The sequence below is a fragment of the Dicentrarchus labrax genome, unplaced genomic scaffold (assembly GCF_905237075.1).
Source record: "Dicentrarchus labrax unplaced genomic scaffold, dlabrax2021, whole genome shotgun sequence".
NCBI lineage: Eukaryota > Metazoa > Chordata > Actinopteri > Moronidae > Dicentrarchus > Dicentrarchus labrax.
This window is the reverse complement of record NW_026136714.1, coordinates 11,087,066-11,112,600: the sequence shown is the minus strand read 5'-3', so window position 1 is coordinate 11,112,600 and position 25,535 is coordinate 11,087,066. Positions and strand designations below refer to the sequence as shown.

Genomic DNA, 25,535 nt, shown 5'->3' with positions numbered 1-25,535 from the left:
TTGACTGTCGAGGAGATCTTTCTCCCACTGCATACTAACTACTAATTCAACAAAATCCTTCCGATATCTGCTGTTATAAGATGACAGCTGTTACTAAATGTGTATTAAAGCACAAAATGTTGTAAGAGAAAACTATTTCACAAGGCACTGACTCAATTTCTTTCTTTAACCAAAATGTGTTTCCTGTACTATAGAGGGTGTGATAGTATTGTTCAAGCATTTACCTAATTTTCTTTCAATCTGCACCTAGCTTTTTGATGCCACATACAATAATGCCTTAAACACCATAAATATATATTACATTTATTCTCAAAACCCCCAGAAGCATTACGCTATTTCACTGAAACAGATGCAATGACCAGCTTGATCAGACACGTTGTTCACAGTTCACAGTGCCGATAAAGACTATCGACAACAAAGGCATTACACTGTATATTCTAATTTTTTTACATATTATCACACTTTACTACCTGGCCTGTCTTTCAAATTGTATAACACCTGATTAGGGATGAGAATCAAGAATCAGTTCCAAAGTGTCCAATCTGTCAGAATCGCAGAGCTAATCAATTCTTTTTATTGATGCCAGTATGTTTTTCTGACAGTTGCGCATTGCAAAACAATCATCAACAATCACTTATGTGTCTTTACTGCTGGAAACTTGCAACAAAGAAGGAGTCATGGCGGAGAGGAACAAACGGCCCAAAGAGGGACTTCACTTTACAAAGAGGGATGACAACAGTGCTCGTTATTTCATAATTTCATAATGAAATAATTGTTTCAAGTATGGCTGGAAACACCAGCAACAGGCTTAAATTCAAGGAATGCCATGTATTTGACATGTCTGTTACCGAGGGCGAACATCCTCTGTTATAATAACATTAGTGCCACGCAGGCAGGCTTATTAGATTTTTTCTTTGCCTTAGAAAATCTGAAGTAAGACAAATCCTATACAAATATTCTCATTCCATCCATTATAGAAGACAAAAAGAGAAGAAATCAGTAAGGGAACTGATAACGAATCTGTCCGATAAGCAGAACTGATAATGGCATTGGTAACAATAAAATCTTATCAATTCCCATACACCCGATTCAGACAAAGACAGGTTCATACTTCTAACTGCCTAGCTGTTATAGCACACTTAAACTGAACCACAGAGACTGAGGTTTTCAGGTGAATTGACAAAACTGAGAAAACGAATACACTGAAATGCATATACTTATGTGCACACAAAAAGATCTAGGTAAGAGGAATATCAAAATAAAGCAGTACCAAACCCCCAAATCACAGAGGAGTCATTTTCTGCTTATGACATAACCTGGGTTTGTCAAGTTCAAACTGCCGCCTCGACATCTCCCTGACAACTTCAAAGAAATGTGAAAGAGGGCAAATCAAACAAATCTGATGGGAGCTTTTAAACATTATTTCAAATAGTCAGACTTACATAATTAGGTACTGTTTAGCCACTTCCCACTGGAATGCATAATGTTAGCTCACTTTTCATTTCGTGCAACTTCTTCTACCGTTCTCTCTAGTAAAGCTACATTTCAGCAGTGCTATCATTTTTCCCCTTAGGAAATTAAGGCCCATTACACATTACACAGATTTTTCCCCTGCATGCTGCATATATTCACAGATGTAGGCTCCATGTGCACACACACACACACACGCATACAGAAACATACAGTATAAATGCATACATGCCAGCACATGTCCCAGACACACTTTCATAATACATCTACGGTGTGTTAAAAAATGTAAGCACATACAATTTCCAACATACTGTACAAAGCACTGTGCACTGAGGTGACCCTTATAGTACTTACACATACAGTATGAGAGCATGCACACACGCCTGATTTGGTTTGACTGCACAGTAATATGCTGGGGTTAGATGGCTGTCCAGTGTGCATAACCCTCGGCAACTACATGGAGATGGAAAAATAAGACTGTCTGTTCTCATATTCTGCCTCTCTGCTGAGCTGCACAGCCAAATAGGACGGTACTCGATAGGAGAGTGTCTGTGTATGTGAGCATAAACAGCTGACAGCCAAGGTCTCCAACTTCTACAAGTGCGTACTGTATATGTCATATCCATGCAGACAGACACACAAATAGATAGCATCTGCAGTACTGCTATCACCTTTCCATATAACCATTCAAGTTTGACTCATCACCTTTATGTTTGTCTCCAGCATATTGTATTTCCTTGATATTACACTCAACCAGGAAATACAACAAAACACAAGGTTGTATAACAAAATGAAAGTTTGTATATGCACACACCTATACTCCCAGGAAATAATTCTGCAGTGCATCTTTTGAATTTGCGTTTGGGGGAATGTAAACAGCGGTAACAACAAAGTGATGATAATATGGTTTCATCTTCACATAAAAAGAAACCGCCAGTCCACAACCTCTTGGCCTACGCTCTGTCAGCTCAGCACACGGGCCGTAACCCCGCTCAGGCCTTCGGAGGTGGGTGCTGACGCCCGACCTCCCTCTCTCAATCAACCCGAGAGCCGCTGTAAACCACTAGGTTACTGTATTCCGTGTCATAAAAGTGGCCCTATTGGTCTCAGGGGCTGTTTGGGCCTGGTCCATGTTAATTTTCCAAACTACTGTAAGTTACTTATTCCCTCGGGTCTTTCATCTGGCAGAAGTGGGCGTTGCTACTGAGGCACACAGACAAATCTCTTCTCACACACACACACACACACACACACACACACACACACGTTGTCATACAGTCTTTGTTGACATAACGCAGTAGCAGTAATCCACCTGACAGTACACAAAATGCTCATACCATCACTGCAGTATGACCATTGTTAAAAAAAAAGGAGTTAGCACGCGCACATGCATTAATTTCACGGCTCTATTTTGTCATCTAAAGTAATTTCCACTTTAGTGCTGTATGTTGACTTTGGACTCGTGCTGCCTTGTAGCCACGATACATGCTAATCCACTCTTGCTTTCCCTCTCACCACTAAACCTTTCCTGAATTACAGCATTGTCCTATTGTGCATGTCCTGTTCTAAGCTCTGCTAACTCCCTTAAATATGTGTGTGTGTGTGTGTGTGTGTGTGTGTGTGTGTGTGTGTGTGTGTGTGTGTGTGTGTGTGTGTGTAGGTGTGTAGGTGTGTGTGTGTGTGTGTGTGTGTGTATGAATGAAAGTGTGCACTATAAGTTTTGGATAATGACAGATAGACGATTTGGCCATGGAACACAAATCAGAGTGACCTTTCCTTACAAGCATTTATAGGCATACACAGAAAACACCCGCTCATACTCTCATCTGCACACACACACGTACAAACACACACACAGGTCACCGGAAATCAGTGGAATTAATGGGACCAAAAACAACAATATCCTGACGATTAGAGCTGGGACCTTCAGACTAAAGAGGATTTACAGCTTAACTTTTTAAGATTTAGCTACAAGACTTATGCTCAGGACCACAGTGTAATTGAATAAGACATTTGCATAAGGATTACCAGTACCCAGTTCTAATTCTTTTTATTTAATACCGCAAAGAGATATTTTCAGCCAAGTGAATAATGGTTATAAATAACAAAGGTAAAGTAAGCACATACTCTCTCTCCCTCTCATTGCCTCTCAGTGTTTTGAAGGGTGAAGACAGTAAGCAAAAGATTCCAATTATACTCATCCAAACATTGCCTTATGACTTACATTATGGTGCATTAGTGGTGATTTTACTTAGTGCACATAGTCTAAATGTTAAGGGTCCTATCTCTTCTTAAACAAAGACAACACATTGCCTGAAGTGCACAGCTTTCCTTGAACTCACAAAACAAAGGCAAGGCTACACTACACTCAGCAGTATCCTATAACTGTTCATCTTATTGAGACTTTCTGCATGAACAGGACGAGATGGAGGCGAAAAAGGCAGAGACTGCATTAGTTAAATATAGTTTTGAGGAAAACATTAGGGGAAACAACTGACCTACTATATGTATGTACAGCTGTGTTTCTTGTTGTTAACTTAACTTTTGCATTTTCTGAAAAAGCAAGCACAATAAAATGTTAAATCACTGCTTTGTGAAACATTGTGAAAATTGTTTTCAATATTGTATTATTATACAAATGCTTTCTTAGTATTGGTTTTGTGTTACAAACTTCTTTCATGGCTTACTTTTTGTCATGTCGCAGTAGTAAAAACAGGTGAAATTAATTAACACTGATAATGGCTGTATCCCATCCCAGGCCCCAGGTAGTGCGCATAATGGCTCACTGGTGTGGCTTTCTAGGACACTTAAATAAATCTGAGACATCATTAACATTATTAGCTCCACCTGGTCTTCTCCCGCTATGACAAGTCAAATATGTCTGCCATAAAGAAGATCTCCTGAGATCTGTAACAGCTCAGAAATGCGAGCAAGTGGGCAGACCTGTAATTAAAACAAAATGGCAGTGAGGCAGATGGCAAAATATATTTAACATTACTAATTATTTCTATTTTAGCAACTTTAGTGCAACTAAAAGGTTTCAATGGTGGAAAATGTAGTTCACTCATCACAGTCTGCCAAACAAAAGATAAATCTTCCTTTCTGATCCTTTCTTTACATCCTAGATAACAAAATCTGTACGACTATCAGAGTTGCTTCCCCAAAAACATATTTTTTGACTAATAGCTAACAGCAGGGAATTATGAAGAGTGTGGAAAAGAAAAACGGTTTAGACATCTATCCATATTTACTCCATATGGACACTCTAACTCAAAGACAGATATGCCAAATGAAGACAGACAGGTGAAAAGTGGACTGAGACAAGTTAAAGCAGTTTAATTGGCAGATTGAAGCAGGGGAGTGAAGAATCCAAGGAGCCTGAGCCTCTCATAGTGTATAGATTTTTTCACAAGCTGTGGTTTATTGTAGTACTATCTCTCTTTGCAGCATATGCCTCTGAGTTTAGGAGCACATGTCCAAGTTTTTACTTCTTCCAAGTGAACTACACACTGAGTATTGTCTGTGAAAGCACTTGAGCAGAGTATTGGTTTTGTTGTATTCCTCAGAATAGTACATAATATAACACAGATTCAAAAGAGGCAAATACCCGTAACTCTACCTCTCTAGTATAGCTATGAAAGAATCTGTCTGAGAGACTACAACCATATGTATGTATGAAGCTGATAGCAAGTAGAATGCGCCTTAGATATTCACAGAGAATAACAAAAAAAACAAACAAATAGACTGAGCAAAAGCAGAGGAGAATATAAGGTTGATGAAGACAAAAACAGAGATGTGAATTTTCCTTTGATTGTAGGTCAGCAGACGGTTAAAGAGCCTGGAGTGAAAACGGTGCATGTGTGGGCAGGAGGGGCATGCAGAGAAGAGAGGCTGACACAGTGGAGTAAAGGAAAAACAAGTGAAAAGCAAAGGGGGGAGAATGAGAGCCTAGGGGGCTGTCCGCAGCCAGAGAGGTTCTAATGATGCTGTCTCAATAACAGATTCTTTTCCAAGAAGTACTGGTTGTCCTCAAGTGTACTCTGAAGTAAGACATGTCTTCAGGGGTTCCTGGTTTCGAATCATGAAGGTAAAAACTTCTGTGTTATACTGAAACATTTTTGGGATACAGAACAATCTCATATTTAAAAAAAATGGAAGCTAGCATAAAAAAATCATAAAATACATTAAAAATATATTTTCTTAAAAGACATATTCCTGTTTATACGTGCATGCTGCCACATCATCTTTTCTCATTTCATATAAATTTCAGTACTAGGTTTCAATGTCAAATGGTTTAAATATGGGTTCAGAGATCTTTAAACTCATGGGATACATGAGCATATATCTTTAACTACGACTGTTCTAGTTTGAAGACTATCAATAATAGAAATCTAAGAAACAGACAGTCTGAGGTGGAATACACACAATCCCCTCTAAATGCTGTAACTATTACAGTGACTGTGTAATCAGCACAAAAATACAACCATGATCAATATGCCAGCCTCCTTGCTACCAGTCCCAGTGGAATTCATTGCTGTAAATAACAATGAAGTTTTTATTCGACCTGCTTGAGGATACAAATTTGTAAGCTATTATAAAGCTGTGAATTATGTCACATTGGGGGCAGCTGAGAGACAAGCAGTTGTAGATTTACTAAGCGCTACACAAAAGGCCGGTACATCCACGCAGAATACCATGTCATGTATATGGAAAGTGGGAAAATACTATTGTTGTATGCTAATGTCTGAATGACGTATATGATGATCGCTGTAAATATGGGAGAGTGCAACACAAACATGCACCTACAATGGGACCTGCAGTAATACAGTAAGACCTATATCACATGCTCATCACGTCGTGCTGTTTGAATGGCTAACACAGCCAACTCTAACCCCCCTACTGTTACTGTCTAACATATTTATTATTACCTAATGCTGTTTGCACTGCATGTAGTGTCTGCATAAATCATTTCACAGTGCAGCTTTTTAGCCTCAGGATCTGTGGTGTTGCAATCTACTGTACACTGATCTGCATGGATGCACATAGAGGTAGTTTGACTGTAAGAAACATGTGGAGCAATATATAATCAACTCACCAGGAGCGTATATGCTGAGCTTTTAGAACTTGAACACGGGGGACAGAACTGAAATAAATACAAGGGTACACTATATTAATTTGTAATGTCTTTGGAATATTATATCAGTGCAGGTTTGGACCACTCATAGTGCCTCTACAGCTTGAATAAAAGAGCAGGTATTGTTTTATCATCTGTTCTACCTCTATGTGCACAAGGACACACATGCAAATTATGTGCCTATGGACACTTTTGTTTCCTGTGCATACAACATGGGTTTGATAGTACTTAGCTCATTGCATTTCTACTAATTGTAATGTGTAACATTGTTTGATTACAATGAAAACAGAGTCTGTTCTTACGCACAGACGTACCCCTGTGCATTCAGTTTTTTCCATCTTACAAGTCATTCTTATAAAAGAAGTGCTCACACACACTAACACATATACATCCTTGCTCTGACACCTCTAGATAAATTTTCACGTCAGAGGCGTGAAGGCAACAAAAACAAGTGTGAATGTGTTTCAGATATTCAGTTACACTGGCACTGGCTGTGGGTCATTTAATGAGGGTTACAGCTGTCGAGGGAGGCTGCGGTCTGTGAGTCAGTCCATTCTAGCCATGACTAACGCTCAAATGGTTTTGTTCAATGTGATGTGCGGTACAACACATCACAATAATGGGACAGAAAGAGGTTGTGCTTAATACACCATCTATTAAGCTCTCACCCTTTCTCTCATTTCTGATTTAAGAAGTTAAATCACGATTTGTTCAGGTTAACATTAGTGACCTAACCACAGCAATCTAACACGGGCATGATAAGCAGTGGAAGCCTTTAATTGTTAATGTGTGCAAGAATAAAAGTGGTCAGTTCCTCTGTACCTGCACACCGAGGAGAGCATTTTCTAAACAAAAAAAACACAAGCCATATGCAAATATGTGCTCTTACTGATCTCTTCCAATGAATTTGTTGATTTTATTTTTCAAATTCTAAAGGAACATTAGATTGAAAGCTACAATCCAGATGGGCACAAGCAGGCAGTTCTGTGACGTGTTGCCAAGTGTGTCAGACAAACAAACGATTCCATGACAGTGATTATCAAAGTGTTGAACACCTCTCAGTTCCGACGCCTTTTTCTGGAGTCGCTGACAGCAGATTAAACATCAAGGGGGAGGTAGAAACAAAAGGGAAAGAGGGGAGCGATGCAGGGAGTGACGACAGGAAAAGGGGATGGGCAAAATATAAGGTTGAGATACAGCGTAGGTACAGAGAATAAAACCTAGGACAAAAAATTGAGGCAGAGGCAAAAAGGGTAGACAGTAAAAAAGAAAATGCATGAGCTGAGGTGAGAAGGATGAGAGAGAACGAACAAGACAGTTGAAGTGAGAAAGAGAATAAAATCAAACAGTGAAGGAGAAAATGTTGGAGAGGAGTACAAAAAAAGCATGTAAGAAAAGAAGGTTTGACTGACAACAGACAAGTGCTGTAGAAATTCACATGGTATTGTGATGGGAAGACATGAAATAACCATTATTCAACAGGCGCAAGAGCAACCTGTGCACAATCACATGTTTAGACATACACACACCAAACTTAAAACAAATAATACTCAACCAAAGTGTAACTCAAGCAAGGTGACCATAAGGTAATCACAGGTGTTACCAATGACACTAATAATGGTTCTATTTGTTTTATGGGCCTTTCCAGTGAGCCCAAAATGGCTGCCGTGAAAAGGTCTATTGAATGACCAAGCTCGAAATGGCATAATCATTATTGAATACGACTGCACATCTGAGCAAACTTCGTGTGTCAGGCATCCACAACAACTTGTTTTTCCTCCATATTCAGGCTGAAATGTGTAATATCATTTTACATGTCAATTGTATCGTCAACATACTTTGGTTTCGCATTACACAGCTGGCACACTCCATTGCACTTCAACCGGTTTAATCTTAAAGAAACCCAACAAAAAAACAAATCCCCCAAACATTATTTGTTCCTCTTCCTAAGAATTGATTATTTTTTTGAATCCGTTGCAGATAAACTAATTCCTTTCCAAATATATGAAGAGAGTTGTGGGAGTGTTGTGAAAATTCACAGCTAAGGTGTGATATAATTAGAGATTGTAAGTCTGTGATGGTGTATTCATAAACCCCGCTCAGTAAACATTGTGTATTAATGAAGGCGGTAAAGCTTTCACATGTTGAGACATAGAGGTCAGGCAAATTATGCATATTCAAAAGGATTCAGTTATTTTCTTTGTTTGAGTGTGTGTGTTGGGGGTGTTCTTAAGAAAAAAGTATGCCTGATTCAAAACCCCAGCAGCTCACTCATGTGAAAGGCTGTACGACAAGTTCAAGTGTATATGGTTTCTGTTCATTGTATTATTTACAAATGAATAAAGCAAGAAAAAAACTATAAAGGGAATGTTCCTTGGACTTAAAAGCATTTTACGTGTGTGTGACTGCGTGGATACTGTGTGCACCTTTGTGTGTGTGTGTGTGTGTGTGTGTGTGTGTGTGTGTGTGTGTGTGTGTGTGTAAGCGCACAGGATTTAGTTTATGTGCGTGTATACACATAGTATAAGAAACGTGCTAATGCCATGCTTTCTGTGTTTTATAGTGCTATGAAAAGCAGCCTGTCCATGACTGGTTGCAGAGGAAATAATTCAGAGAGAAAGGCACTGCCAGCAAATTAAGCTGGCACTCACAAACACACACACACACGCATGAAGACACATGCTGGCAGAATATGGTCTGGAGATGTGCTCAAAAACGATATACAGCGAATATATACAAAAACACATTTTATGCACATTCAGGGCACCTTCTGCCCCAGTGAGACACAGAAAAGATTGCTGGAAGACTAAAACAGGATTTGTCGGCAGTGAGAGAGCGAACAAGATCATGAAAAAGAAAGAAAGAGAGCAGGGGAGGAGAGGGCAGCTGTAAATATTCACTCTACTGCAAGAAGGTAGGAAGTACAGAATGGCTTAACTACATTCAAGGACACTTAAACCCACATACATATATATATATATATATATATATATATATATATATATGTGTGTGTGTGTGTGCATACAGCACAATCCATAGAAATGTACACACATGCACAAATAAAACTGACAGTCCTTTCCTTTGAAGTTTCTCTCATCATTAATGTGATTACATAGACCTAATCCACACCAAGCACTCTTCCAGAAAAAGACTCACACCACACGTATGGTATTACTCTACTTTCGACATATCTGTATTGTTCTCTTCTCTGAATCAAAATTGTCAAATAGTGTGATTAATTACTCTGAGCTGTGCATAGTTGCTGTGGTTTTATATATACAGATCACCATGTATATCTCAGAGTATTCAACCATCGCCAAGGACGAAATTTTTAATTCAGAGGTGGGGGGGACACAAGTATTTTTAATAAAACTCTAACTCTTTCAGTCACTCACTCCAACTCAGTACCACCAATTTTACACTTAAAACTCAAAGAAACTTTACAAGATTATTGAGAGCTTTGAAATTGATGAGGAGGATCTTGAAGTGGATATGCTGCTTTATTGGGAGCCGATGAAGGTGTTGGAGGATGGGTGTAACACATTTCTTTAATAAACTTACACTTTGACTTCTAAAGAAGTCTCTTATGTCCACTTTTCTTATTTTAGACATCCTGGATGCGCCAAATTACCAAACACACATACACACAGACGCAAGCACGCACATACGCACATGAACACCGATTCAAACGTTAATGTAAATGAAACCTCTGATATTACAATCCTTCTAGCTGACATGACCCAGGCAGAACAAAAGCCCAATTTACAGTGGCAGATTAATAAGGACTCCTGGGCAACTAGCAGACCGATGTGCAAGCAAGATGGAGTGACAGCGGGGACGGTTAATCACACAAGAAACGGCAGAGCCAATCGAGGAGCTTGTGGGCGGTCTAAACTAAGGGAAACAGGCTTCAGCTTGAGCAGCCCTTTTTCTGCTTGGTCCTAGTGCTTGACGTGTCTCTGTTTACTATAGCATAACATTGTTTTTTGGACGGTAAAAACTACAGGGAACATGTCCCATGTTGTCACCCCCCCCAAATTACGTCTGTGACCATAGTAACATATTATGTGTAGCTGCAAAATTACATCAGAACTTTGAATTTCATCACTTCTGGAACATGGAAGGCACTTTCGGATGTAACATTATCCAGAAAAGTGTAACTGTCAGTCCTCAAGGCCTCTATAGTGGCTATTCTTCTACATTCTATAAAGAGCAAGTTTTCAGCCACTGGCAGAGCAAGTACAGAGCCAGAGCAAAATCATGCCCTTACATTTTTAATATTTTGGATAAGTGTGTGTCTGTGTGTGTGTCTGTCTGTGATCTATACGCATGCTTCTGTGCTCATAGAAGCGGTTCAAGTCAATCGCCACAAAAATGCAAGCAGACACTTGTTCTGGTGAACAACAAAGGTTTTTGTCCTCAGATGACATTAAGCATGTGTGACTCTGCGTGTGTCGACTGGATAAACACAAACGCACAATACAATCATCCGGGAACAAGGGCCTGTGTTGTACAAGTCCTTCCCAGGCCATCTGGTCTGTTCTACCTGCATCACTGACTGCTGCGGTGAGATGAAGCACCTTCGGCAGGGCTGAGCTGTCTCTCCATGCCTACATTTGCAGTCAACCTCAGAAAAGTAATCATACTTCTTCTCACAGCTACCTGTCAGTCCATCTCAACCTCAGAAATACACACACATATATTCTTTCTTTCTCTCTGTCTCTGTCTCTGTGGCCTGGTTAAGGGTTCTGCCTCAGTGACCAGGTACAGACGTCAGAGCTCCTGCCTGTCTCTTTCCTTCACAAGAGGATGCACAACAGTCTCAAACATCACACAAACATACAAAAACCGGACACACTGTTTGCACCTCTATGAATCAAATTCACACACACACATAAAACACCAATGTTTATGTACAGGTGAGGTGCTAAATCTTCCCAGCCATAGCAGCACATTTGTCAAGTCTCATAGATACGTAACTCAAAAGATGTGAAGCCTTTAATACACACTGCCCCTTCAGAATCAGGGCAGATTAAAATACAAACGTGCAAGCACACACAAACAGAAGTTGATAGTTCAAAAGAGGAAGCGGTGTTGACAACTGTGAAACTGGTAGACAAAACCAGAAAGGAACAGCCATTCACACACACTGAGATGTTTAGAAATCCTTCTCCCTGGAAAAGACTAAAATAGCACCAAAGTCAAAGAAAAACCAGGCCATGCCGGGACAAATCTGCCTTTCTGTCTTCCTCCCATTTATTTCCTCACCCCACAAAAACTTCTCATTCAGTCTTTCAACTCTTTCCATCTAAATGACAGAAATCCCTCTCTTTCAATCACAGCTGTTGAGGGGCTGAGCCCCTCCCACACACACACACGTGAACACACTGCATAGATCCAATAATCTACGGCTGATCCCTCCCTCGTCACCTTAACTGAACTGGGCGTCCAAAGGATGACACGACTTCTTTTTTTCCCCTCCATGTCCCTTTCATCTAAATGACAGAGAAATCTTCATTAAAATGTTCCTAAAAACTAATTACTGCTTTGATTTTGTGTATCATTAGTTATGTGGTCCATGCAAATGTTGGACTATCTTGTTTAATGTGGATCCAAAGAGTACATCAATATTTTGCAACTCTAAGAAACGTCTACAGCTCAGAATCTGACATCATATCATGTGCAAAATCTGTGTCATCTAGTATTAGCTGTCATTTGAGTTATATGGATGTTGTGAATGCTAAACAACAGCACTGGAGAGCCAGAGCTGCAATAAATGGATCTCAGTGGACATGAGTAATTAGTCTGATGTCACATATTCTGGGACCACACATGCTGGTTTTTGGTCATCAAATCTTGAGTAATGCAACACAGAAAACAACAAGTGATAACATAAAACATCTTAAGTGTTTAATGCCCCCCACTCAGTATCAATCTCTGTATTTGTACACTGTCACATCAAGGAAGTACTGTACTTGAGAATTGTTGACAGTGATGGATCAAATTTATCAGTGATTCAACTAAATTATTGGCCAGAATCTATTAAGCAAATTGGCTGTTCTTTAATGTGTATATTTGCACTGTGTCCTGTACAAATTTCATGGTGTACTGCAAGATAATGAACCCTACTGATGACTTCAGGTATAATATGGCAGATAGAGTCTATGGGCTCATCACATTATTTCAGGCCACATTGCAAGGGAATGATAGAGCGAGGCATTAGATGCCCAAGACCATGCAAGATCATGGTGAATACTGTTTTTAATCTTAAAATCATTTGTAATTTGAACAATTTTATCACCTTAAAAGTGATTGTGGGTAATTTCTTGTGCTGAAAAAATGCTTCTCCTTCCCCTTCATCCAAGTGTTCATTCAATTTCTACTCTGCTGTGATCTAGCCAGGAGCAGACAAAGACCATAACCATAGAGGGATCTGTAATATGTATCTATATTAGATAAAGACACAGGGCCATATGTAGCAATTTTATATTAATTTCAATATTCCATCACTTGGCATTTGAAATGTGTGAACTACTACGAATGATATTAATCAGGCCCGGCTCGGACCAAGACTTGAAACTCATAAGTACAGCCAGGACAAATCTAAGATACTGTGTCTCAGTGATTGGTACCAGAATAATGCGTGAGGGAGGAAGAAGTGTGCCAATGTGCAATACATAATTTGAATCGGGGTGAACCAGGCTCACTTGCTGGCTTCTTCCCTTCATCTGGGATGCATGGTGAGCCAGTGGATGCACTCTGACACACTGCATGGCTAAAAACCACTGGGTTCCAAAGTGAGGACTTAATCTGGCTGCATAAATCACGGTGACTTTCTGAGTGTAACTAATCAACAACACACACAACCCTAACATACTTACACACACGCTCTCTATCTGTAGGTCTCTTTCTCCCTCTCTCTCTCCGTCTCTCTAACACGCACATGCAGAATCCATATGAACCGCCCTCATAAAGCAGAGGACCATTGCCATGCAGCACACGATGCAGCGAGGACCAACAGGCAAGCGGACCCCCCTTACCCCCACCCCCTTTCCTTCTGCATGCTGATCATTAGAGAGAGACTGAGAAAAAGAGAGCAAGAGGAAGACGGGCAGCGGTGCCAGCTCCCCAGCAGCTCAATCACACTTAATGCCTGGACAGTGCAAGATGAAAACGTCTGCCAGTCACTATTGCTAATATCACCAATATAAAGGCAACTCTGTGATAGGATGGCATGGTTTGGAGTATAGATAGTTAAAAAGGGTAGATGATGACAACACAAAGTTTACCTTCTCTCTCTGGTTTCTCTCTGTCTTTTTCTTCTTCCATCTTTTCTTCCTTTGATATACATTTCTCTTTGTCTATCCCCCTCATTTTCTATCTTTCCCTCACTCCATCTTTAGCAGCAACAACGAGATTAAAGAGGGATTACTTCTGACATGTCAATGTGGTGTGCTTGCTGGGTATAGTACTTTTTTTCCTTTCTCATGCAGTCCTAAATCAATGTGATGTGCGCACACACATGCACCGACAGACAGGTCAGTTGTATAAGTTGGAGAGAACATGGAGTGAAGAAAATTGGACTGGTCTTCAGGGATATAAAAACATCTCAGCTTGCAAAATGCTAAATTCTGACATGTAGAAACCACTGAATTGTTAATGTGGCTCCTGCTTCCTTGACACAATACCACCTTTTGTGAATACTCTTTCCTTTAGTTGTTTCCACGGTATACATACCCTGGTTTATCTGCTGTTTTCAAGGTCTGCTGAAGACGCTTGGATAAAGGGAGGGGGGTGAGTGACAGGTGGAGTGTGAGGGTGGCAGAATGAGAAAAGAGAAGTATTGTTTTTGAGGTGATAACCTTTTGTTGTGATTCAAAGTACTCGTGGCTAGCAGGGAAATGAACTATTGATTACAAATAAGGTGGAGGGGAGAGTGTGAATAAAAGACACAATGACTGAAAACACACCAACCCAACCAACAGCCCACACTGATCCTTTGTCCTCACACACACACACACACACACACACACAGAGAGAAACTTACATGCACATACGCTTGTTTATGCAGGGGCGGAAAGTAACCCATAACACACTGCTTAAATTGAGTTGTAACTAACCAGGAACAAATTCAGCCAACCAATAAACTACACACAGCATCCACTGTATATTCTACTAATTGGAAACCACTCACTGGCCTGGTTCCCACTACAGGGTCAAGGAGGAATAGCTGGGCGTTCTCATTATCCATGTCACTAAATTTGCTCCTCATACGTATATCTGGGATTTGTATGGATTATGTTGCAAACTGGAGGTGATTTGAGAGCCTCTCCTTCTATAAATCCCATGTTGCAGAGCCTAATTTTACCTACTGACTGCTATAATACAGTGCACTACAATATATCTATCCATCTTTATGTTTACCATTCTGTGTGAATATAAATATAGACAGACAGATAAACACAAACACAGAGTACTATCTATTTATTATTGAGTATACAATCTGTATAGTGTAGTATTGGGCTGCTAATGAATGCATAGTTATACTCTGGCAGACATATAGCAGAGCTTAATACAGTACAGAACATATAATAGGTATTCTAACTTAGACTGTGATAATTGTCTCTGCTAGCCAGTATATTCCAGTACAGCAAAAACCTCAACTAAACTTACATGATACTGGTCTAGTTTCAGTCTATACAGAGAACGTAGAGACACCTTGTCTGAAAGGTACAATATAGTCCCCGTTAGCCGAGATACAAAGAATAGAGACCAGTCAGTGTACATATAGAAAACCTTGACCCAGTTTCAGTAGCTGCCAAGAACACCAGCGCAGTTAGCCTACATAGCTGAACAGCCCTGTCTTAGCCTTGGTAAGTCTAAAAATGTCTCATAACCAAGGGGTTTTAGTCACATTGCCAACACTCCCATCACAAGAAACTTACAGTCAGTGAGCAGGTAAAGTTTCAGTGTCTTGCCGTGAGACACTTGCAGAACATGTGGCTGCTGCTGGGATCAAACCATCCAGTCACGGGATGATCTGTCGAACCAGTGGATTACACTGCCATCCCCCGTAGAACTACAACCGCGGCTTACAACCCTCTGTGTAGGGTGAGGCGTCCATGCTTGTGTGACTTAATAATCCATCAGCCTTCCTACTGTACTGAACTAACAATCTGCACAACCTCATTTGGATTTCTTTAAATAAAGACCCATGACAACTGGAAAGCCAGTTAAACTATTAGTTCACAACCAACATCATCTACTACTGTATTTTGTTGCCCCAGAAAGAGGTTTAAATCGCTTGATTGGCATACCACCTGCCTTTTCCATTGTCTGCAAATTAGATAATACACATTCACCGTCTACTTGACCCGTGTAAATCTCATTCATTTGGCCATGCTGTTGTTATAAGTCTGATATGAAGCATCAGCTTGGTCCAGAGCCCAGAGAAGACCTTGAACAGATCCAGCTCTTGGCAAATTGCGTCAAGGTAGCCTCTAAATTGGCCTGGGGTCTGCTCTGTAAATCAGCTGGCCAGGGCCTAAGTGGATCTAACAGGCCAGTCCTCCCTCCCTGGCAGGCTAATGCAGTGGGTTAGATTGCCGGTTTATAATGTGTTATACGTGTGAGTGTGCTGAAATATGGATGGGATCTTGCCCATGTGCATAATGTGGTCAAATAACAGTTCAACATGGACAGGTGCTTATCTTTCTGCTGGTGTGTGTGTGTGTGTGTGTGTGTGTGTGTGTGTGTGTGTGTGTGTGTGTGTGCGTGTGATTGCTCCTCACTCACACTCACGCACCTACACACTGCTCTCTCTGGTCTATCGCCCATTCGAGGCCACCGAGTTGTGCAACGATTATGTGTGCCCACCACCACCTCGCGTCCTCATCTCATCCTGCAAGACACGCTTTCCAGCGTCCTCTCACCCCTCTCTCTCTCTCTCTCTCTCTCTCTCCCTGTCTCTCTGCCGGAGGCGCTGCTACATCGCCTGAAAGAATACGCTCCCTGATGTCGAAATCACACTCAACACAACAGTGCCACACTTTGCCGGTGGTGGTAGAAGGAGGAAAAGACGTTAGGACATAAAACGCTTCTTTCTTTTTTTTTCCTCCTGGCACTGCAGTATCACGATGGAAGGTGGAATTGCCATTGTCTTTCAGGAAAATCTATAAGTAGAAAATTTGCTGCCATCCAGGGTAATCCTCCTGCCATGTAGGGCAACATCACGCCATCCTAAACCACCTGTTTTTCGCGCATCCTGTGCGCACACAGCCATTATAATATATGACAATCTACGGCAAACGTTGTACTCTGTAACTCATTTACTTGGCATGTACCGCCTTTATTTATCAATTAATGTGGCAATTAATGATATTAACCACCTGGAATAAACGACTATAAAGCAACTGATGGTCAATAAACCCCCAACTAAAATGCAAACTTCATTTGAAACGTTATCCATAATGGCGCATTACAGATCTCTAGTTCCTTATTTCACCAGTAATATAGAGGAGTGATTGTGCCAAATGATCTGCTTGAACCCCATTTCAAGTATAGTATGTACGTCGTGAATGCAATGATTTACATTCATAGGAAAGCCCACTAAATGGCACAGGGCGTCAAATAAATCGTCAGCGATGCTGTGATTTAAGCAGCGCAGCGCATATCAAGGCTGAAACCTCCAATCTGTTTCCTGAGAGGCGCACAGAGAGCCTTATTGTGGCCGCGAATTAGGAGAGAAAAAGCGCAGTAACTCACCGATGTGGATGATTGAATCCGAGAGCGCCGACTTCCACTCCTGGCTCCAAAAAACGGCAACGAGCAACATAGCCGAGATAACTTTCATGTTGTCCAAAGATATTTCCCCCCCAAAAAACCAGAGAAAACCACAGCTCTCTGAGTGAGAGCGAACAGAGTTAAAATCCGGAGAACCGAAGCTTCTTTTTTTTAGTCCATCTGTAGGGCGGTCAAGGAAATTCCCTGTAATATCTGCCTTGAGATGTTCTCCTCTTGACGTTAGAGTGTGTTGCTTGTCTGTAGAGGAAAATAAGTAGAGATCCCCGGGTAGTCAGAGACTGGTACCCTGTTGAAATTCCTCCCAGCATTAAATCATATTGTGGGCGAGCGGAGAGACGCTGAGCCGCAGAGAAAACAAACCGCATCCAAACGCCGCTGCGTTAAGGCGAACTGAGGGTCTGGAGGATGTGGCCGCTCATTTACAGGAATAAATCTTTAACCATTCGATGACGTGAGGGAAAACCTAGTTATCTTGAAAAGCAGGTCCCGTTATAATGACCCGTGATTCCCAGCCTTTTAGAGCTGGCGACGCAGTTTCCCCCCTGCACCAATCACCAAAGCACCAGCAGCAAGCAGCAAGCCTCAGCGGACCAAGCCAACGGCCAAAACTTCCATTATCACCAGGAGCTTTTTGTTTTTCCTTCACTTAACCCCCCTCTTTGGATATCACCAACGCCAGAACACACAGACGAACACAGCGACTTTTTGTTGGAGGGGGAAAAGAAATGCCAAATGATGAAAAGCCTTGTCACATGGCATTACCACAGAGAGGTACCATATTCCGAAATTGTCTCTAGTTTCCTACAGAGATGAGAGAGACACCGAGATGGAGAAGGCTCTTACACATATAATGAAAGAGAGCTCCAAAGCCACTCTTCTTTTCTGCGTCAAGAAAAGGGAAAAAATGTAGGCTAGGCTATCTGGAGAAAGATTAACCGAGGATGCGCGCAACGACACTCCGCACTCCGCACTCTGCACTCTGTATGCGGGTACTCGCGTCAGCCCCAGCACGCAAGGTGGCTGGTGAAGAGGAGGTATGCCGCGTCCGTGTGGGAGAGAGAGAGCGAGAGAGAGAGAGGGAGGGAGAGGAAGGGAGGGAGGAAGGGAGGGAGAGAGAAACAGAGAGGGAGGAGACCCAGGAGAGAGAAAGAGAGAGGCAGAAACTCTGAGCTGTAGCAGTTGCCAGCTGGGGCGCCCATCTATACGGTCTGGAATTACCTTGGAGAAAGAGAGAGACGAGATGTGCCTATATATCAGGGCGGCAGGGGATGAAGGGGGGGGACAGATGAAGAGACCTTACTTCTACCGTGGACACATCAGCCAGTCATCGACCTGCTGTCTACCTCTCATTTCAACAAGAGCTGGTGATGGGGGGTGCCAGTTGGTTATAGCTCTGTGTAACGTTATCTGGGTCACCAACCGAGCTCTCATTTTTTTAAAAAAACTTTACCTTATCAGTTTGTTTCCATGGACTTTACCTTTGCTGCTGTTGTGTGTTTTGAGGAGACTCCTGTGCCATTCTCCCTCCGATCAGTTTACTCGAATACATAAAACACTGGGACAGCATGCTGTCATCTGTCCATCATATGCCATTTCCTCTCCAGCATGTACAAATTTATTTTCTTTCCCTGCAACTGTCCTCCCATCCTTTTGTCCATCTTTTCCATTCTGATGATTTTGTGACCTGTGTTTTATTTTTTGTTAGGGGTAGGGTTAGGGGTATTATCCACACCCCCCACTATCATCCATTTATCCCTGCCTCTCTGAAGGTCTGGAGTCCCCAGGGTTCCTCTTAATCTGCCCCAGACCTTGGATTAGGGATTAGGAGTGTTGGGAGCCTCAGGCTACCATTGGATTGACTGTTGTGTACGCATTCAAGGAATGGGAGATTAAACTGACAGTGATACTGATGCTGTGAAAGCTGCTCTCACTCCTCCTGTTTGACGCTATTGATTTATTATTAAATGTTTATATAACAACTCACGTTGAAAGGAACATCTCTTGTTCGGGCAAGTGAGCTGTTGCTGAATACAGCGATAAGAAAAGGCAAAAGGTAATGTAAACAAAAAAAAACATATTGAGGATAAAAACAAGATAAAATACTTCAATGCTGAAATAATCAATGTTTGTGTTCAAATGAAATACAAAATGTGGTCTGGAAATGATTGACTCATGAACACAGAGAAAGTATGCTTTTTATTTTTTTCCTTTTGTTTTTTGGGGTATACACAGAGGCACTCCAAAGACAGTCACACCAAAACTCTTGCATATTCTGCATATTGTACACATAACATTGTGTCAGAAATACAACTTGGTAAAAAACATTTAGAGGTTTGTATATTTTGATATGACTAATTCATAAATACCATCAATAGAAAGGGCTTGACCTTCTGTTAAATTTAGTTTAGCGCCCTGAAATAACCTGTAAAAAAAATCTTCTTTTTGTTGTGAAGCTTCCAGCATTCCAGCTTCCTTGGACTTTATGTTTAAATGGTTAACATGTCAGAAAATATTTGGACTGCTGGTGAGCAAAGAGACTGAGGAAGTGTAACCTTGAACAGCACTCAAGCGATTGCATTCCTGTACAGTTCATGTATTTGTGGAAATCACCAATTTGAAAGAGCAATATCTTGCACCAGATGGGCAGTGGACATTTAGACCTCCGTATCTATCCTATGTGTTGGCTGAAGATTGATCCTTCACTGTAATCCCTCTATCAGTGGTGTACTGGTAGCAGAGGACGGTGTGGATACTGATGAGTGGCTGTGTATGCTGTGACCCCACAATGAATACACATACACATTTGGCAGGGGTAAATAGGCTTATACTGTACATACTATGTGGGTGTTGTTGCTGTCAGTTTACAACCTCTGATATACAAAATGTAGTTTTAGGACATAGTTAATTTAATTTACTTTTTATCGATCATATAAAGTTGTGCTGGGCAATACACAGGATGAACAGATATAGGGGTTTTCATTTTCCGTAGATATGAATTTTTCATATACCGCCATACTGGTGCATAGCTGAAACAAGTGCAGTAACTAACTTGTTTCTTACTTGAGAGAAATATCTATTTTAATATCTAAATACATGTTTTATCTCAGTTTCAATCTGCCAGAATCTACAAAAATGCTGCAATATGAACTTTTGGTCATACTGCTGAGCACTACTATAAACCTTCAAAGCCACTCAGAATGGGACTATACTTTTCTGTGGTGCTACATTATAGCAACAGAATTGTCTACTGTATATTCCAAATCCCTTGATTATTTACCTCTCTGTTTACCTCCTTTTGGACTGCCATTTTATTTTCACAAAAGGACCTTTTGAGAATATGATCTTATTTCAATGAAAACATCCAATACCTAATTCTTAGAAACCCACTGTCTTCTACCCAAGACCATTTGGGTAATACAAGTTTTACACTCTGTTAATGCCTTACAGCTATGTTTTACTTTTGCAGAGCTTTTTTACCGTCTAGTATACTCTCTTCCCTGGGGACCCATTGTCACCACCAGCAGTCAGACATTTTCTCAGCTCTCACTGCTGATAACTGTAAACAAAATTTAAAAGGAAAAAATGTCTTTGTAAAAAAAATAGAGGCATGGACACAAAATGAAATTGGGAAACTCAGTCACCCAAACACATTGTCTGTACATACAGCACATATGCCCACGGACAAAGTGTCTTATAGGTTGTGTCCGTTATGCAACATTAACTACTAGGCTTTGTGTCATTAATGTGACATCCTTGTTCATTAAAACTGTTCATTAAAAGAGAGTTGTAATAGAGTTAATGATAAGCTCCTGTGACTTAAGAAAAAGGAATGATATTGGATGAGATTGACAGGGGTGAAGATGAGTCCTCCTAAGTGATAACGGAAAGAGCGGTAAAACAGAAGTAAGTTCCAACTTCACAAAAATGATTTTGGTTCAAAAACTATGGTTGATAAGTCTTTGTCAGGTTTGGATTCAGTTTTCTAAACAAGACACAGGAGTGTATAACTACTGTCAATAGAAGGGGCACTGGAAAAAAAGAGTGTCCATCTTTGAAGACAAAAAGAGGTGTCAATGCGTCACAAGTTAAGTCCACTGCCTTGCCGATTGCCTCTACAAAAAGGAAACTGATGTCTCCTTTTCAGATGCAAGCTAAAACCTTGGGTGCTCCAACTTAGTACAGGGAGATGTGGAGGTTGGGGTGCGGCCAGAATTGCCTGTTGAGGGAATCATCCTAGGCAATGATGTAGCTGAAACACGTATATGGCCTGATCAGCAACCAAGTATTCCACCGGTTGCATCTGTTGTACAGCAGCAGGGTTTTGAGGTTCTTGATCAGACGTATCTACAGCATGCGCAGTAACACGGTCCATGACTGCGTCTGTTCGCGACATGAAATCTGAGTACCAAAAAGGTACTGTCAAATTTGCTTTGTCCTTACCTGCTGACCTTTTGTCTGTGTTCCACACAGAGCAGGTAGAGGCGCAAAAATCAGATTGACTGTGTGGTGCCAGTGTTTGAGGTGGAGAAACGGTCTCCAGTATATTTCCAACAGGATGGTCTGTTATTAAGGAGGTGGGTCCCTTGTAAGGAAGGTTTGACTTGTGGGTTTGTGGCGCAGGTGGTTCTACCTTCTAAGTATAGACAGTCTGATTTCATCAGCACTTGAAAACTTTGATTTGCGCTTATTGTACTGAGCTAAAAGCCAAGTGGGAAGAGGGGCTGCCTTGGCTTTTACTGGCTTCTAGAGAGGTTGAGCAGGAAAGCACTGGTTTCAGGCACAATGACCTGGTGTTCAGGCACACAGTGCATGGCCCTTTGGCCATTGTTCAGGATAAATGGAAGTCCTCCAAACCGATCAAAATCTGCTAGATTATGTCAATGGGTTTAGACAGAGGCTTTATGAGGCAGGTGAATTGGCTAAAGAAAGGTGGGAACTTGCTCAGAAAAAAAAGGAATGATAGTATGATTGAAACAACACAAATATGCTCCAAGTGATCAGGTTCTGGTGCAGTTGCAAGTGATAGAGTCGCCCTTTCAAGCAAAATGTTTTCGCTTGTTTTGTCCTTGCACTGTTTTGCATCAAGTGTCCAAGGTCAACTATTTGGTTTCTATGCCATGTCATGTGAATTTCAGAAACCACATCATGTTGGTGTCTCTGATACAACTGAGTCTGTGGCATGTGGTAACCCTGTTGTTCTTGCTGGTGTTGATTCAAATCCTTCTCTAGGGATAGCAGCTTTGGAGGAGAAGGAAGCTGTAGTTGGCTGTGTGTTGCAACCTCATCTCAAAACCTCACAAGCTTTGGGTAACAGGGCTGTTTGTTGAGTCATTTGGATGAGTCTCAACATAAACAGTTGGTTGACATCATTGACAGCTGTCTGTCTTGTTTTCAGAGACTCCGTCTCGCACGTGCCTGATTCAACACGATATTGATATTGGTGATACTCAGCCCATCAGACAGTGTTCTACTGGCTGTCTCCTGAAAAACGAGAAATATTTAAATCTGAAGTTGCACACATGCTGGATAATGGATTGGCTGAGCCATCTTCTTTATCTTGGGCTTCTCTTTGTTTGCTGGTTAAAAAGCCAAGTGTGCCTTTTAGGCTGTGCACAAGGTTAATGTAGTTACAAAACCAGATTCATACCCACTACCTAGCTAGTATGGAATTGTGTAGATCATGTCAGGGCAGCAAAACATGTAAACAAGTTTGATTTCCTCAAAGGGTACAGGCAGGTTTTAATTTCCAAACGAGCACAAGAAGTTTGCACGTTCATCACTCCATCTGGCCTCTATAGTTACATGGATCAGCCATGACATTATGACCACTGACATGTGAAGTGAATAACACTGATTATCTGGTTATCATGGCACCTGTCAGTGGGTGGGACATATTAGGCAGCAAGTAAACATTTTGTCCTCAAAGTTGATGGGAAGCATAAGGATTTGAGTGACTTTGACAAGGGCAATTGTGATGGCTAGACGACTGGGTCAGAGCATCTCCAAAACTGCAGCTTTTGTGGGGTGTTCCCAGGCTGCAGTGGTCAGTACCCATCAAAAGTGGTCCAAGGAAGGAAAGGTGGTGAACCGGCGATAGGGTTATGGCTCAAACTGCTGAAAAAGTTAATGCTGGTTCTGATAGAAAGGTGTCAGAACACACAGTGCATCGCAGTTTGCTGCGTATGGGGCTGCATAACATTATGACCACGAGGGTGCCCAGGTTGTCATAATGTTGTGGCGTAATGCACCCGCAATGTTCCAGAGACTAATGAATAAGGTTGTGTCTAGTTTACAGGGTTGGCAGTATATCTAGACAATGTCATAATCTATAGTGACACATGGGAAGAGCGCCTCAGCAGTAAAAAGGCATTGTTCGAGAGACTGGTTTGGGTTTTTAAGTGACTTTGCTAGAGCCACTGATCTATATCTGGGAAAAGGGTGGGGCAAAGAGAAGTGCAGCCAGTGGATGCAAAGATGGCAGTCATTAAGATTTATCCAAACCCCTCAATCTAAAAAGAGTTAATGCGCTTCCTCGGTATGGCTGGTTAATATCGTGGTTTTTGTGACTTTTCCTCTGTTGCGGTTCCACTTACAAACCTGCTTAAGGCTGACGCTAAGTTCATTTTGTCTCCTCTTGTTGTGCTCGGCACCAGTACTTGCTGTTCTCCCTGTCATAACAATCTAAGTATTGTTTGCAGCCCCACAGTTTCTCAAATAGGTCTGGATGAACAGTGTAAAAGAGGGTGCTATGCCTAATTGGTTGGGGTTGTTTATTTTATGTAAAACAGTCCTTTAAGTGAGCCGTTATAGTGTAACAATAATGGATATTAAATCTGGGGGCTAGTGATAGTATTTTGGAAGTATTTTGGATTTTTCATTCCAGATCTTGGTCATGCTTTACTAATTTTTAATGTTTTTCAGTCTTATGGAGGAGGGTGTGACAGCCCTCTTGACTTCCTGTTTGGGCTGTCTTTCCCTTTAGGAGGGAAGCAGGAAGCGCATTACTAATTAGCACCTGCTGCTCCTCAGCTATATGAACTGGAGGAGTCAGTCAGTTTCTTTCTCTCTCTCTCTCTCTCTCTCTCTCTCTCTCTGGGCATATGGTTTGTTGTTTGTAGTTGTTGTTTGTTAATTTTCTTTGATCATTACACTTTACAGTCCATTCGCTCAAACACCCAAGACACTACTGATGTTACTGGTTGACGTACTTTACATTGTCATAGTTTAACTTGTTAAATAAATATTTCGTTAAAAAGTCATGTGTTGTCCTCTCCTCTTTGTCCTACGCTCAAGCCAGGCTGTAACACTGCTAACTAGCTAGTGGCAGCAGCTAGTACAGTTAGCATATACAACAGTGCACCAGTTCCTGGCTCCCTGTGTTACAAAAGGTCTGTGTTGCTACAATCCCGATACTTTGTCCAGGTGACAAGGCGCTGCTCCCGAACAAATTTTGCCATTGTTTTTTTTTCTGCAGCTATCCGAATACAACATTTGTACAACTGTATCTTTAATCAAGTAATTATTTCACCACTAATGTACAATCAGTGATGGAAAATAAGTACATTTACTGGACTTTTACTTAAGTAGGTTTTTAAAATACAGGACTTTTAAATGTTGATTTTAGATAGTAGGTAGTATCACTACTTCTGGCAACTGGTGTACCTGATGTAAGTGTTAGATGGATGTGTTCCATGTCTACTGGTGGACATTTTCTTAAGTGAATGGAACAGAGAAAAATGCATTTTACCTAATTGGTTTTATTACCAATGATTTATTTTTAATTGTTCACTTCAATGTAAAGCTTCCCATCCCCCATGTCAAATGCATCTCCATCTTGATAGGAAAGAAACAGTTCTGGATGAGGCGGGCTTGTATGTTAGATGGTCCAAAGTATTCCATAAAGGGCCATGTGGCAGTGGGTTTTTGTTCCAACCAATCAAGAGCCCACCTTATTCGAATCATCAAGTGTTTGAAGACTGAGATCAGTTGATGAAATGAGTCCAGCCTAGTGCGCTGCTGCTTGGTTGGAATGAAAACACACAGCCCTAATAGGTCAGTACAGATGTGTTTTGAGAATTGTTAATTGTTTACTGGAAAACATGGTTTGCAACTACTACTTAAGTATCAA

At 41.1% G+C, this 25,535-nt stretch overlaps 1 protein-coding gene across 6 annotated transcripts in view; it reads right to left on the bottom strand.

Annotated features, from left to right (window-relative positions):
* The window catches only part of grid2 (glutamate receptor, ionotropic, delta 2), a 463,092-nt gene extending 444,613 nt beyond the window's left edge, over window positions 1-18,479 (bottom strand). For 4 of the 6 annotated variants that reach the window (XR_007887378.1, XM_051421450.1, XM_051421452.1 and 1 more), the window contains exon 1: window positions 17,369-18,479. Coding sequence is in view for 4 of the 6 variants with exons in the window: in XM_051421450.1 (XP_051277410.1) it covers window positions 17,369-17,456 (88 nt within the window). In the remaining 2 variants the exon portion in view is untranslated. The remainder of the gene's footprint in view (window positions 1-17,368) is intronic. The other 2 variants (XR_007887379.1, XM_051421449.1) reach the window with 2 other exon arrangements.
* Window positions 18,480-25,535: the final 7,056 nt, after the last annotated feature.